Source organism: Primulina eburnea, chromosome 12, assembly GCF_022965805.1.
Source record: "Primulina eburnea isolate SZY01 chromosome 12, ASM2296580v1, whole genome shotgun sequence".
Lineage (NCBI taxonomy): Eukaryota > Viridiplantae > Streptophyta > Magnoliopsida > Lamiales > Gesneriaceae > Primulina > Primulina eburnea.
Window position 1 is genome coordinate 7,410,383 of NC_133112.1, and position 16,579 is coordinate 7,426,961.

Here is a 16,579-nt window from a genome sequence, read left to right on the forward strand (position 1 = left end):
AAATTCGTCTAATAAAATACGATCCGTGAGACTTTCTTGTATAAATTTTTGCCAACATTTTAAATTACAATCAATCAATCAATCAAATGGAAGGGAAGGAGCATTGAACCTGGTAATAAAGGAACAGTCTCGATTCATTGCACGCAATTTAATTTAATGGAAAGTGGTCCCCACCTGTGTATATGAGAATACACCCACAAGCTTGCATTTCGACGTTGTGTGTTGTTTTCTCTGCCCATCTCTTCTTCTCTCTCTACTTTTTGCCCTATTCCATAGGGTTTTCTTCGCTCGTCTTTTGCCGTTGATTCTCTTCTCGGATGCATTTTGTTCTTATTGATTCTCTCCTCATCGTGTTTTTCTTGTTGGATCTGTTTGTTTTTGCTCTCGATAGAGGGTTTTCTCGGCTTCCACGCTTCGGTTTCGGTCTTATTGCGGTTTACACGCCGTTCTCATGTCTAAGGTCATCGACTTCAGTGGTATGCTGGCTGATCTTTCGTGGGTTTTCTTGGTTGAGGTTTATATCTGTGTGTGTGTTTTTCGGGACTGCTTTATTTGGGTTAAAGTTCATATTTTTAGCCCCGTGTGTCGTGGTTTTTTTTTTCTTTCTAGATCTTGCTGTTCTATTTGCAAACCTCGAGCACTCTCACATGCATCACAGAGTTGTGGTCTGTAGTTTTTATTGTCTTAATTTTCATTTTGCTTTATAATTGTGTCGCCTTACTTTTTGGTTGTCTTTTTATTATCGATTCCTTTTTCTGAAATGTTTAATTTTAGCGTGATATTTTATGATTGTGGGGTTAATATCTGACTTCTCTGGTCCCTTAGAAATGTAATGAATTTCGTGAGAATGATGGAATTAAAATGACCCCAATCACTTGCTATTTGAATTGTTAAGAAATGAGCTTGAAATTGAAATTGATGTGTTGGAAAGTTGTTAATGCAATTTGAGTGAATTTGTGCTAAGTTTTTGAAATTCACACACACAGGATCCTATCGTCCGAATTCAGCTTGGCTTTTTCCGGTGAATTAGACATAGTAGACTCTGCGCTTTTACTTGGAGGGAATTTGTGCTTCCTGACTCTGTGATTTGGGTTGTGGTTAACTGGTCATGCTTACCGTTCTTGTGTGCTTTATCCGTTTGTGGTTATGCTTATCGTTCTTATGTGCTTTATCCATACTTATTCATGATATGGTGGTCCTTTTATGTTACTCTGCAACTTTAGATTCGAAATCTGCATATTTCCCATAGAAATTGCAAAAGCAGCAAAAACTAGATTTACTATATTTCTTAAAAAAAGATTATTTTTATATTATAATTATAAGCTGATGTCAGTTTTCCTTATTTGGTTACAGGTGGTGATGATTTTTGTTCTAGGGGGTTTATGCACACAAATCCCAAGGATTCAAATTTGTTTTTTCCTCTTGGTCGCCATGTGGATGTGTATTTCCCGAGGAAAAGGTCTCGGGTCAGCGCTCCATTCATTTTCACTGGAGAGGTTAGGCAGCAGTCGTCTATTGAGGTTCTTCCTGATGCATGCCTCTTTGAGGTTTTCAGACGCCTCTCAGGAGGGCAAGAGAGGAGTGCCTGTGCCTGTGTCTCAAAACGCTGGCTTATGCTTCTGAGTAGCATCCATAGAGATGAGATATTCCCCGCTATAAGTAATAATGGTCCCGAGGAGCATGATAATACATCTATGTCTGAGAAGGCTGATGAAGCATCCAAGCCCAAAGAGAAGGTTGAATTTGTTGATTCTAGCGTGGTTAAAACTGTGAACAAGGAGGAATTTGAAGGAACTGATTCAGATGGTTTTCTTTCTCGATGCTTGGAAGGGAAAAAAGCAACTGATGTGAGATTGGCATCTATTGCTGTAGGAACTGGAAGCCGTGGAGGTTTAGGAAAGCTTTCCATTCATGGAAGCAGTTCTACCCGTGGTCTGACAAATCTTGGCCTTAGAGCTATTGGCCGTGGTTGCCCTTCTTTGAGATATCTTTCCCTGTGGAACTTATCATCAATCGGTGATGAAGGGCTTTTGGAAATTGCAAGTGGAGCACGTTTTCTTGAGAAACTTGACCTATGTCATTGCCCTGCAATCACAGATAAAGGATTGATTGCCATCGCGATGAACTGTCCCAATTTGATGTCAGTAACAATTGAGTCCTGCACGAACATTGGTAATGAAAGCTTGAAAGCTTTAGGCCACTACTGCCCCAACTTGAAGTGCATCACTGTTAAAAATTGCGCACTTGTAAGTGACCAGGGAATTGCGTGTCTGTTTTCATCAGCTGGTCATGTCTTGTCGAAAGCTAAACTTGAGGCACTTGACATCAGTGATGTTTCTCTTGCTGTTATTGGACACTATGGCAGCGCGATGACCAATCTTGCACTCCTTGACCTCCAGAATGTGAATGATAAGGGTTTCTGGGTTATGGGTAAGGGTCAAGGTTTACAGAAGCTGAAAGTTTTATCCATTACTGCATGTAGAGGTATTTCTGATTCTGGGCTTGAAGCTTTGGGTGATGGTTGCCCAAATCTGAAGTTGTTTGGGCTCAGAAAAAATCTTCTTGTCTCAGATACTGGAATGGTGAAATTTGCCAGAGCTGCTGTGACACTCGAGAGTCTTCAATTGGAGGAATGCCACAGGATCACACAATGTGGAATATTCCATATCCTTGCAAACTGTGGTGGGAAACTGAAGGCTATTGCTTTAGCAAATTGCTTGGGGATTCGGGACATAAATTTTGTGTTTCCTTTAACTTCCATTTGCCATTCGCTCCAATCATTGGTCGTTCACAACTGTCCGGGATTTGGTGATGTCGGATTGGCCATATTGGGTAGAATGTGCCCTAAACTGATTCAATTGGAACTTAGTGGCCTTCAGGGAATCACTGATGCTGGACTTCTACTTCTTGTTCACAGTTTGGAAGCTGGTTTGATTAAGCTAAATCTTAGTGGATCTGTTAATCTGACTGACAACTCAGTTGTGGCCATCACTAAGCTGCATGGAGAAACACTTGAGGTTATGAATCTTGATGGGTGCAAATACCTCACCGATATTACCTTGTCCGAAATTGCTTGGAACTGCTCCGTGCTGAGCGAGTTGGATGTTTCAAAGTGTGGAATAACTGATTCTGGGATTGCCTCCTTGGCTGGTGCTGAGCAGCGAAGTTTACAGATGTTCTCCCTGGCAGGTTGCTCTTTCGTGTCTGACAAAAGCTTACCATTCTTGGGAGTGTTGGGCAAGACTTTGGTGGGGCTTAACATCCAGCGCTGCAATGCAATCAGCAGCAGCAGTATTGATCTGCTTCTAGAGCAGCTTTGGAGGTGCGATGTTCTTTATTAACTTGGTGGGCAGAGCTTCAATGTCGACTAAGGTCTTGGTAGGCAGCAGTTAGTGCAAGTTGTTTTTGGGTCCATTGGTGTATGGGTCTTTGTCACCTGGTTCAGTGTCCGTCTTCTGCCTTGCTTTTTTCCAGTGAATGTGGCTTGGGAAAACCCTTTTTTGCAGCTTTCATTCAATTAGAAAGTTGTTTCAAGAATTTTAGTTCTCAATTATGGGAGCTATCCTTCTACTGGGCCCACACGTAGCTGAGAACATACTGAGGGCGGTGGATGCTGAATCTTTGCATTGTTTCAAGCAGTCTCTCATCTTCTTAGGGTATGTAGAAGTCTTGGTTTCACCGAGTCTTCACGTTGCATATGTTGTCTTATTTCATGTTTTGATTGAGTCGGTGTGAGGGTTATATCATGGTTGCTTTGGCAGTTTGACGTCTGTTGCCTTGCTTTCGTGGGCTTTGGCCATGGCAGATATTACTTTCAGTCTGCCATGATAACCTTTTCTCTATGAAAAGGTTGTTTTTTGTATTACCAATCCCTGGTTTTGCAGGCTTCTTTTCTGGTAAACTGCATCCCCCCTTGCAACCTTCTTGTTATGTAATTCTCTCCTTGAAATGGTCCGTTGCTTTGTAGCCTTGTGGTGTTAGTTGTCTATCGATGAATAAAAGCGCACTTTTATGTAATTTTCTTGTTTACTTTCTTATCTTTCTGTAAGATCGGTTACCATACCTGTTACCTAACGCAGCTAACAGTACCCGAAGGACAGGTTACTAGCCCTTTAATAGTTGTCAAACTAAGATTTAAATAAACCAACTTCTTTGGTCTTATACGAGATGCAATTAGTAGGCCGACTTGATAGATCTGCAACATGTTCCACTGCCATTAGAAATACCCCAACTAAATCAAGATCTTCGGACCTTAAGCTTCAAGAGCAGGCTCGTCGTCTATGTTTGCACCTTGGCTCTTTTCTTAGAGGGTTTGATCAGCTGATCATCCATCAGTTTTACCTGTTTTGTCAGAAATGATCATCTTACGCCGTGTTCTTTTTTCTCCGACAATTTCTTGTCCGATCTTATGGAGAGAGTATCGAGAGCTCCGAATTCTCTGAAGTACGGCAACATGCATCCGTGATTTGGCTCTCTTAGTAACTAATAAGAAATCACGCCATCACATAACACATTCACCTGTAACCAAGGGTATGTAACAGCAATCATGGTAATATCTTGAGGGAACGGTTTAAAGTAAATGGATGCAATTTAGAAACAAGTGAGATGTAAATAATAGGTCGGGCAGGACGTCAAAGCAAAAGTTTCACACATTTTTACTCCATACTACTATATTCTCTTGCATCATGACTTGCTTTTTTTTTATAACACTAGCATTACAAACCACAAATGAACTGAAATCCAGGCACATGGGAATTGTCTTCATGGATACAAGATTCCCATATCTCTAACGTGCGAATGGTATGGATTTTTCAAGTATAATCCGAAGCCATCTCTTGATAAACATCGTATCCTCGAAAAAGAATAGATGAACTCCATGATGGTGAGAAACATAATGAAGTCGACATAATACTTCACGTGGAGTGGCTATTTGTGATCTACACGAACATTTTGGTAAAAGGGGTGGTTGAATTATAGTCAGAATTTCATAATCTCATGGCCCGAAAGTCAAGTGAAACTCTCTAGGCCAGGTCTTTTTTGACACTTTCATCGCATGACGATGAACGGTTTGGATTCATCGGATGTCCAATTCATTCAGCATTATCTTGTGTTCTTTTTACATTTTCAAAGATTATATTTTTAAACCCTGAAGATCAGATCTGCCAGTGAATTTTCTGTTTGGAGATTCATCGTCTAGATCTAAGTGATTTTTTGTTTTGAGGTGGATATACTACAAAACCCATTTGTTGCTTCCGATTTCTTCACCACGTCATCGAAGTTTTTCCATTTTTGTACTCCGGGTTTTTGAGCGCCTGATATCGGATAAAACTTAGCTCAAGCCATGCCGCCGACCACGATTCGGAAAGCCATTGGGACGGTGAAGGACCAAGCCAGCATCGGGATCGCTAAGGTTGCCAGCAACATGGCGCCGGAGCTGGAAGTCGCCATAGTGAAAGCCACCAGTCACGATGATGACCCGGCATCCGAGAAGTATATTAGGGAGATTCTCCGTTTGAACTCTCTCTCTCGTGGTTATGTTAACGCCTGTGTGGTTGCTATATCTAAAAGATTGGGGAAGACTCGGGATTGGATCGTTGTCCTCAAGTGTTTGATGTTAATTCATCGTTTGCTCAACGACGGAGATGCTGTTTTCCAGCAGGAGATCATGTATGCTACTAGAAGGGGGACTAGATTATTGAACTTGTCGGATTTCCGTGATGAGGCTCATTCCAATTCATGGGATCATTCCGCATTTGTTAGAACCTATGCCCTGTACTTGGATCAGAGACTTGAGTTGATGGTTTATGATCGGAAACAAAGTGGAAATGGGGTTGAAATGCAAGGATTTGGCAGTAGAGAGGATCTGCAGGATTATAGATCGCCCCCACGATCAAACAGGGGATATGATGATTTCCATGAATATCGGGACAGACAGCAGTCATCTGGGGACGTCAGAGAATCCACAGAGGGGAGGAAAGATCTTACCCCGCTGAGCGAAATGAAGCCGGACAGGGTTCTTGGGAAGATGGGTCATTTGCAGAGACTGTTGGACCGGTTCTTGTCTTGTCGACCCACGGGTCTAGCCAAGAATGAGAGGATGATTCTGGTGGCACTGTATGCAATGGTCAAGGAGAGCTTCAAGTTCTATGCTGATGTGTGCGAGGTTCTGGCAGTACTTCTAGATAAGTTCTTTGATATGGAGTATCAAGATTGTGTGAAAGCTTTTGATGCCTATGCTAGCGCAGCTAAGCAGATTGATGAGCTTGTAGGATTCTTTTATTGGTGCAGAGATGTAGGAGTGGCTAGGTCTTCTGAGTATCCGGAAGTGCAGAAGATTAATAGTAAGCTGCTGGAGACTTTGGGGGACTTCGTGCGGGACAGGGCGAAGGCGATGAAGAGCCCTGAACGAAAAGCGGAGATCAAGCCAGTTGCTCAAGAGGAGAAGCTGTTGTCTGATGTGAATGAGATCAAAGCATTGCCGCCTCCAGAAAATTATACCCCTCCACCACCTGAGCCAGATATGCCTAAGCCCATTGTCCAAGAGACTCGGGATTTAGTGGATCTACGGGATGAGGGAGTGACTGCTGATGATCAAGGCAACAAATTTGCTTTGGCGCTGTTTGCTGGGCCGGCGACAAACAATGGAAATGGCTCATGGGAAGCATTTCCTTCGAATGGAGAGCCAGAGGTGACTTCTGCTTGGCAGAATCCGGCAGCCGAGAGTGGAAAGGCTGATTGGGAACTAGCCCTGGTAGAATCTGCCAGTAATTTGTCCAAGCAGAAGGCTGCAATGGGTGGGGAACTTGATCCTTTACTGTTGAATGGCATGTATGATCAGGGAATGGTTCGGCAACATGTGAGCACAGCCCAATTGAGTGGTGGTAGCGCCAGCAGTGTAGCATTGCCAGGTACTGGAACAAGCAAAACTCCAGTGTTAGCACTTCCTGCGCCAGATGGAACAGTCCAGGCTGTTGGACAAGATCCATTTGCTGCATCTTTGAGCATTCCCCCGCCAGCATATGTGCAGATGTCAGAGATGGAAAAGAAGCAACACATGTTATTGCAGGAGCAGATGCTATGGCAACAGTATTCGAGAGACGGCATGCAAGGTCAAACCAGTTTGCACAAGATCGGTGCCACGCAGGCTCATGGTATGCCACCAGTAAATGGACCTTATGGATATCACTTCACCTCTTACTGATTTTTCAGCAAATTTACTTAACACTCTTGTTTTCCTTTGCATTCTATGTTATATTGCTTGCGATCGCGCATGACCATGGGCATAGAAAGGGCATGATATGCTGAAGGTACCAATGCAGGGGCTTTGTTTGAGATTCTTCAGTCCAAAAACATTAAATTGATGTAATTAATTGGTATCTTAGTGGTAGCTGCTATGTTGCATTTCTTTTGAACTTGCAAGTTGTCCGAGTGCTGTTGCCGGCTGTGGTATGATTATTGGTTCTCCTGCTCCTTAACAAAAAGATAAAGGAAGCTTTCCCAGATTCCATGTGCAAAGAGAAAGCGTAAAGCTTCCATTGGTGGAGCATCTTCTTTAAAGCCTTCGGTACCTCTGCATGTCTAAAGTTTATCAATGGCTTCTATGGCCAACACTAACGATTAAAATTCAAATAGATTAATCAACCAAAATCTTGATTTTGATGCGTCAAAGCTATTCTTTCAACAGATATGATAGTATGAGATAAATAATTTCCATACATACGTATATATAAGCAAAAACCTGTGTGAAACGGTCTCACGGGTCGTATTTTGTGAGACGGATCTCTTATTTGTGTCATCCATGAAAAAATATTACTTTTTATGCTAAGAGTATTAATTTTTATTATGAATATCGGTTATTTGGGTCATCCATGAAAAAGTTTTATTTTTTATGCTAAAATTATTACCTTTTATGCTAAGAATATTGTTTTTTATTGTGAATATTGGTAGGGTTGACCCGTCTCACAAATTAAGATTCGTGAGACCGTCTCACAAGAGACTTGTTCAAATATTTCCCAGTTAATCTTTAATTATAACAAGTGACTGTGGCATATACATTGCATGTACATAATGTAATCGGGAAACATTATGAATTAATAGTATATAAACATTATGCATGGCGTGGGTAACATATATTAATTTAAAGTATTTAATTTATTTAGGGTGTGTTTGGTTGAGTGGATTAACTAAGGATAGATTAATAGTCCAATATTTATCGTTAAAATTTTAAGTTGTTTTAATAATCATTTTTGACCCGGTTTAACATCCAATTTTATGGATAATTATTTGATTAATAAAATTGAATCTTAAACCGGGTCAAAATGATTATTAAAACAACTTAAAATGTTAACGATAAATATTGGACTATTAATCTATCCTTTTTTAATCCACTCAACCAAACACACCCTTAATGTACTATTATACTGTATAAAATTTAGTGAGACATCAGATTTGGAAGCTACCTAGTAGTTGAAAATATATTATAGGCAAATAAATAAACGAGAGAGCAAAAAATAATAAAAAATTAAGCTTCTAACACCAGATGACAGAAACAATATTCCACTCATAAACTGGAAAGACGATTATATTTCACAAATATCACATCGATAATCCAAAAATTCTGCCACCTTTTTTTAAAAAAAAATATAAAAGTTTATCTGGAAATTCATCACCCAGAGTCTATAATTTAAAATAGATGATACTTGAGTGAGTTTAATATGAGACCGTCTCACGGATACTAATTTGTGAGACGGGTCAATCCTACCCATATTCACAATAAAAAACTAATACTCTTAGCATAAAAAATTATACTTTTTCATGGATAACCCAAATAAGAGATCCGTCTCACAAATTTGACCATGAGACCGTCTCACACAAGTTTTTGCCACGATACTTATATGTTAAATAATGAATATAAGTTTTAGATATATAGAAATTGAATGGTTAAGAATATATATAAAATAAGAAATTCAATCTAAATGGATATATAAATTAAAATGCTTTTCATACTTAAAAAGATATAAAATTGTAAAAACAAATGGGCAGATAATCTTGCAAATCTATTTCATCATATCAAATAATCTGTTTCATAATGTCATGTTTAATCCACAATCTTTAATTTCTCCCTAGTATATATATTGCTGATAGAAACTTTTTTGTTGCAAAAAAAAAAAAAAAAAAAACTTATATACATGAATGATTGAAGATATTAATGATTTTTAAAACCTAATAATGATTAATTTCTATAAAAATCATCTTCCCCAATTATAAATAAAAAAAACTTAAAAATTCTTATAACTGCTTAAAACAAAAAGTTTTATTTTGTACTGGAAAACTACTACTAACTATGCCTTTTTTTAAAACAAAAAGAACTACTAACTCAATAGTTATGTGTGAGTACTTGAAAACAACTACTAACTATGTTTTTTTTTTTTTTTTTTTTTTTTTTAAAAGAAATACTAACTCAATAGTAATCCGTGATTTTTCAATATAAAACTATAGCAGGGGCTACATGCACCAATTACCATCCGAGACTCCAAATCCCTGCAAGGCTACACCAAGGTATATATGTTAGAGAAAATCCATAAATCATATAATTTATAATGTTAAATCATTAAAAGATTGACTAAAAACTTAAGTGAAAGCATACTTAAAACCACAATTCTGGGTTGTTTAAAACATGTATTGATGATCTTCAAGATTTACGTGTTCTTTTTATTGGGACAATCTTTTACTTTTTCTCTTCTGAACTATTTTCTTAATGAGTGAGAGAATATTGAACATGATAACACGCGATATGAGGATCATGACCCATATATAAATAATGTCTATCATTATCTTCTGATATTTATGTTTTAGCTCATCATAAAAACAGAAAGTACACTTATGTCTACATTAAATGTTTACATTAAATGTCTACAACTTATTCGATACATTAAAGCTCAATAGCCAAAAAATTTAACCGATCACTTTAATTTTGGACTTAACTTAATAGACAACTCACAAGTCACAACACATAATTATTCGCATATAAACCCATATAAATAAAATTGATCAAACAATCTCATACTTGGACTATATGTCTTAACATTAAAATTATGTTCGTGAAAATAATGTTACGAGTTCAAAAAATATTGTCATTCCAAAATGTACCTATAATCATACGGTCCATTAATCACATCAACATAAGATCAAAGTAGTCTTTGCTACATTCATGGTAACTAGACCCATCAATGGTCATATATGTCAACACAACTGAATGACATTGATTAAGAAGCGGATGTGTAGCATGCAAAGTTCATGCATTGTGATCATAACAAGTTTATTTCCAACTGGTTGTCCTTAAACTTTATTGAGATCAAATTTTAGCCACAATCAGAGTGTGACTTAACTTAAAATTTGTTTCTGTATAAAATAAATTTATATATCCATAAACCAAATTACTGAACATATATATAAAAAATTTAAAATTAAAAACTCCCGCTAAAGCTGAATCTCGTTGATTGACCAAACACTCATACAAATAATGTGCACAAAAACTTTTTGGGTGATAGTCCCTTAATAATTGGATAAACAATTATGGAGTTTGTAACAAAGTGATTTATAAATAACTATCCATTCTGATTATTCCTGAAATGACCTCGATTTTTTTCCCCTAATCTTAAATCATAAATTCTAATAAAATAATTTAACATAATCATGAATCATAATAATTTAACAATTTAAATCTCAAGTACATAAAATAAATCTTAAATCATCAACTGACCAAAACTCCTAAATCGACCTTCACAAAGATCAACTAACAATAAAATAAAATATAGAATATCTCTAATAAAAATCATTAACACAATCTTTAAATCATTAATCTATCTAGCTAGTGCAGAAATATAAAGATCATCGGGTGTGTAATGTTGTACTCGATCTACTCAATCGTCAGCGCCTCCATAAAATCATCAAATCTTGCATCATACAAACCTAGTGAGTCTAAAGACTCAGAACATTCTAAACATGGATAGTAAATAATACATATACATTCACATGCATTTAAAAATCATATTTTTATTTAAAATAATCTTTTGAATATAAATAAACCATTTAAAATCATTAAGCATAATTAAATCATATTTCGTACAATCATTTTAAATTAACTATAAGCATAAATAAATCCTTTAAAAATCATTTCAAATAAGCTCTGAGCATAAATAATCATTTTAAAAATAACTTTAATAATCATCATGAATCGTATAAAATAATTTTTATCATAAGCCTTCAATCATATATCATTTTGAGTGAAATTTGATTATGGAAAGTGACTAACTTTTATCCTTTGGTCGACTGATCAGTCTTTAGCTCCACATGACCCATGGGGGTAGGCACCAGGTTTCACCATAGAAATACGATCATCGAGGATCCCTCGGGGGCCTTCTCCCATTGACGGGCTCCCTCTAGGACCTTTTCCCGTAAATGGACTCCATCTGGGCCTTTTCCCCTCACGACATCCCCACAAAATTGTAAGTTCACCGTCCTCACATAAACGGATCCTCCACAAATCATATATCATATGTCACAGCCAGTTCACATCCCTCAAAATATTTTTCATTTTCTTTAAAAATCATAAAATAACATACCATTTCAAAAATAACATTTTAAACAGTAGAAATTGCACAGCTTTTCCAAAAATCATAAAATAACATATTATCATCAAAATCATAATTTTAAATCATAGAATATCATTTTACAAGCATTATGATCCTTCGGGATGCTGCCAAGCGTTTATGTATTTTCTTAAATGTAAAATTACTTTTTACCACCGGACGTAAAATTTCTCGATTTTATCTTTTTCTCACTTTTAATGACATTGACTTATTCTAAATAATTATTTAAGCTTAAATATAATTTTTCATAATTTTATAAAGCTTAAAACTAGGGTTTTCAATTAATTTTTTAATTAAAGTTTAGTGCGACGATTAAATCTCGGATAAATTCAAACTCATTATTTTGATCCCAAATTTTAAACATAACATTTTTATTATTTATCCTATCCTTGGGAGCCATGAACCGCACCCGTGGACCCATGGTTCTAATTTTACTTCTTAATAATTCGAAGTAAAATTCTGCATGTGTGTGCGTGACCACGGTCCTGACCAAGCCCAGACCACGAAACCTAACCCTAGCTCGCTCCCGAGCCCTGCAACCGAGCAACCAGATTCTACATGTGTGTGCGTGAGACTCCTAACTAGTCCAGGACTCTCCCAATTGAGCCACCACCGAGCCCACCTGACCCTAACCATCCATGGACCACGACCAGACCCAGCCCAGACCAGCCCAAGCCCTGGACCCCGCGCACGAGCCACCTGGACCAGAAAACAGCCTGCGCGTCCTCCCTTGTTCTCTCACGGCTTCCATATTTTCTCGAGCCAGCAGCCAACCAAGCCACACCTGCCCATGGCCCGACCCCTGCCCATCACCCTTGGACCCTGATGGACCACCTAGCTCGCCCTTAGCCCCGTTGCACCCCTCTCCTGAAGCCCAGCAGTGCACAACACATGGGGGAGAGTCCCACTTCACGTGGACTCTTCCCCAGCCCATGACTCGAGCCCTAGCCCTCCTAGGACTCTTCCTAGGACCTAACCATGACCCTTAGGACCCAACCTCCAGACCTGGTCGAGCCACCTGTGCCCATGCATCAAAACCGAGTTCCTAGAATTATACAATCCACCCAAACCCACGTTCCTATTCTGAATTTTTCCCTTCGGTTCCAACATGCTTTTCTTGTTAAAATTTTCATGTTTTGCTTATATTTCATATTTTATCATGTTTTGGCAGCGTACTTGTTGGATTCAAAAACGTTTTCAAAACAAGCGCGAAATTGTTAAACTTTGAAAATACGTGACGTACCGTAAAATAATCGAACCTCACTATTTTTATGCATAATCAATTAAAACACACATATTATGATTTGTATGATGTTTGAAAGAGTTTATAAAACGTGCCTTTGCATTTATAACGCTCGAATATACGATCTTCGGCGAGGGTGCGACGTTGGACGACCAGACGACGAAGAACACAAGCCCTTTTCTTTCCTCGTATTTTTGAAAATACTTGGTGTGTGAAATGTGAATTACTGCTGCTATGGTGATGAAATTGTGAGGTTTTGAAAGCCTATGTAGCTTATTTATAAATAATTAACATGTTAATGGGCTTTGGCTCTATATCGTTGCTAGCAAGTAGAATATCGTCAACTTATAAAACCAAAAAATATTTTTGCTCCCACTGAACTTATGGCACACACAATCATCGACCAAATTCATCTCAAAACCAAACGAGATGATCATTTGATGAAATTTTAAATATCATTGTCTGCTTGAGCATATAGATGGATTTCTTTAATCTGAAAACTATATTATTTGTGTATTTGGACACAAAATTTTCTGGTTGCACCATAAATTGTTTGATCAATGTCACCATTTACAAACACAATATTTACATCCATCTGATGAAGCTCAAGATCGAAATGCACTACCAAAGCCATTATTATACTTAAAGAGTCTTTCAAAGAAACCAGAGAAAAGTCTCATTATAATCAATGCGTTTTTCTGTGTAAAGCCTTTAACAAAAACACAAGCCTTATATTTTTCCAGATTTCCTTTCAAATTCCTCTTGATTTTAAATATTTATTCGCAACCACTGAGCTTCGAATCTTTAGGCGATGTGACAAGATCTCATACGTCATCCTTCATGGACTTTATCTCCTCATTCATGACATCATTCCACTTTTGAGAGTTAGAATTTTTCATGGTTTGACGGAAGTTGATAGGATCAGCATCCATCATTCCAATGTCTGCCTCATGTTCTTGAAGAAAAATACAATGTAATCATCTGACATTGCATTTCTCCGCTCTCTATTGGATCTCTTTAATATAATAGGTTTGGAGGTGCTTGAGTTTGTTCATCTGGATAGAGAGGATCTCCTATATTGTCTTGTATTATGTTTTGGTCAAAGTGAGAAGTATCACCCTGATCAATGTTCAAGATACATGTGAATATTTACATATTCCTCTTGAAAACAATCACTTACTTTATCTCTTATTGAAAACTCAGCATTCTCAAAGAACCAAACATTTACAAACTCAAAAATCGACTTATTTGTGGGTTCATAAAACTTGTACCCCTAGATCTTTCGGAGTATCCAATAAAATAACAATGGATCATCCTTAAGTCCAGTTTCTTTTCATTAGACTTGTAAGACATTGACTCAGTTGGACATCCCCAAATGTGCAAATGCTTAAGACTAGGTTTTTTTTTCCTTTCCAAAGTTCATAAAGGGTCGTTGTCTTAGTTGGAACTATGTTATGGATATATATTGCGGTTTTTAGTGCCTCTCCCCATAGTGACTCTGTAGAATGACTAATCATACTCCTCATCATGTCCTTAAGCGTTTGGTTTCGTCTTTCAGCAACACTATTCATAGAACCCGACATAGTGTATTGTGGAAAAATACCGCATTCATATAAGAATCTAGCAAAAAGTCTCACACGTTGTTCACATGAACCGTCATATCTATCATAGTATTTACCACCACGGTCAGATCTAATGCTTTTAATATCTAAGCAAGTTGATTTTGAATTTAAGCTTTATAACTTTTGAACGCCTCCAATGACTGTGTCTTTGCATGAATGAGATAAATGAAATCATATCTTGAAAAATCGTCTATGAACATTATAAAATATTGTTGATCATTCCAAGAAGCCAAAGAGAATGGTCCACAAATGCATGGACACATTTTAGCTTCGAATCTCCTTTTGTTGGCTTGTTTTTTCTTTATACAATTCATACAATTATTAAAATCTGTGTAATATAAAGGATCGAGAATTTCGTCTGACACAAGTCTCCTTATTCTATTTTCAGAGATATAACCCAATATCTTGTGTCATAATGCAGATGAATTTCCACTGGTTAATTTTCTTTTAGTGCCTCTACTTGTTTGCAGTGATTCATTAAATGAAGCAATAACATCCAATGAATAAAGATTATTGTATCTTGATAAAGAATAAGAACCAATTAATTTTGAATCATGAAACAAAATGAATATTTCATTTTCAAATGAACAAGATAACCGAATTTGTCCTATGCAGAAATATAAATCAAATTTAATCTAAAAGACAGTACAATAAATATTTCAAAAAGATCCAAAATGTTGCTGATTGTGTGAGGCCTTGAGAAGGCTTCCTGCATGAATAAACATGGTCAAAAGGTAGAACTTGAGAATATCTGGTGGGTTTGTGTGTATTGTATCAATATCAAGGGTATGTTGTGCCTGAGGTTGGTCACTTGGTATGTGGAGAGGATCTAGATTCTGAGGTTCATTGTTCACCTGCTACCCCTGAATTGAGGAAGGTGGAAAGAAAAGGTCGGACTCATTGAAAGTGACATCCATTGAATTGTAGAATTTCTTTATGGTCGATGGATAACACTTGTACCCTTACTGACTTGGTAAATACCCAAGAAAAATACATTTTTATTGAACGTGGATCAAGCTTTCCTCTATGTTGAGAATGAATATGCACAAATGATGAGCACCCAAAAATACATAAGGGAATGTTCTGTAGCAAGTGTGAGTTAGGTTAGATGCTGAGGAGAGATTGGATAGGTGTTTGGAACTTAAAGACTCTAGAAGACATTCGATTGATCAGGTAAGTGACTATGAGGACAGCGTCACCCCAGTAATTATGAGGGACATTATGTGTGACCAATCAAGAATGAGCCACCTCCAGGAGATGACGACTTTTGCGTTCTGTGACACTATTTTGTTGAGGTGTGTCAACGCAAGAGCTTTGATGAATTATTCCCCGAGTGGTTAGTTAATCCCCGAGGACTATGTTGAAGAAATCTCGTGCCCAATCAGTGCACACGATTTGGATATCAGTTGAGAATTGTGTGTGTATTATAGCGGAGAATGTTTAAAAATGGTAGACATCTCACTCGTCTTTCATGAGAAAAACTTAAGACAGAAGAGTTTGATTATCAACAAATAATAAGAACCATCGAGTATCCGTAATTTTTTTGGCACAAGAAGGTCCCCAAATATCGCTATGTATTTGTGAGACAGGTTTGGACGGTGTATATGTTTGTAGTTTGAACGATGTGTGAGCTTGCTTTGACAATTGACAAACATCACAATGAAATAAACAAGAAGTGCTGTTATTCAATAAAAATGAGAATAATTTCTTGAGATGCACAAAATTTGGATGACCTAGGCGATAATGCCATAACAAAATATTGTTATCCCTAGAAAAATGGAATGCAGAAATATGATAACCAGAGACATCAGAAGATAGAGACTCTGAGAGGAGCTTCATCTTTAATAAGTAGAGTCCTGAAAAACAATCAACAATGTCAATTGTCCTCCCCGATACGGCGATACCAGGTCTTGAAAAACACACGAATCAGTTGAAAATATTGCAAAGCAATGCATGTCTTTATTCAAGGCACTGATGGACAACATATTACAACGAAGTGTGGGAACGAATAACACATTTTGTAAGCATAAATCTGGGGATAACCAAATTGAGCTCGAACCAAA

The 16,579-nt window shown here is 37.5% G+C and overlaps 2 protein-coding genes across 2 annotated transcripts; both read left to right on the forward strand.

Moving 5' to 3' along the window:
- The first annotated feature begins 204 nt into the window (after positions 1-204).
- Positions 205-4,017, forward strand: LOC140807165 (EIN3-binding F-box protein 1-like). Its single transcript, XM_073163888.1, has 2 exons — positions 205-476; positions 1,354-4,017. Exons 1-2 carry the CDS (start codon positions 452-454, stop codon positions 3,339-3,341), a joined length of 2,013 nt encoding a protein of 670 aa, XP_073019989.1. The 5' UTR covers positions 205-451; the 3' UTR covers positions 3,342-4,017.
- An 801-nt stretch (positions 4,018-4,818) lies between these two features.
- Positions 4,819-7,405, forward strand: LOC140807167 (probable clathrin assembly protein At4g32285). The gene has a single exon (XM_073163889.1). The coding sequence runs from the start codon at positions 5,342-5,344 to the stop codon at positions 7,199-7,201; it is 1,860 nt and encodes a 619-aa protein (XP_073019990.1). The 5' UTR covers positions 4,819-5,341; the 3' UTR covers positions 7,202-7,405.
- The last annotated feature ends 9,174 nt before the right edge of the window (positions 7,406-16,579 follow it).

Bases quoted from the DNA above. Each gene is read 5' to 3' on its own strand.
- LOC140807167 (XM_073163889.1), top strand. From the start codon at position 5,342: ATGCCGCCGACCACGATTCGGAAAGCCATTGGGACGGTGAAGGACCAA.
- LOC140807165 (XM_073163888.1), top strand. From the start codon at position 452: ATGTCTAAGGTCATCGACTTCAGTG. The intron at 477-1,353 runs GTATGCTGGCTG...ATTTGGTTACAG, and splicing joins TAAGGTCATCGACTTCAGTG to GTGGTGATGATTTTTGTTCT.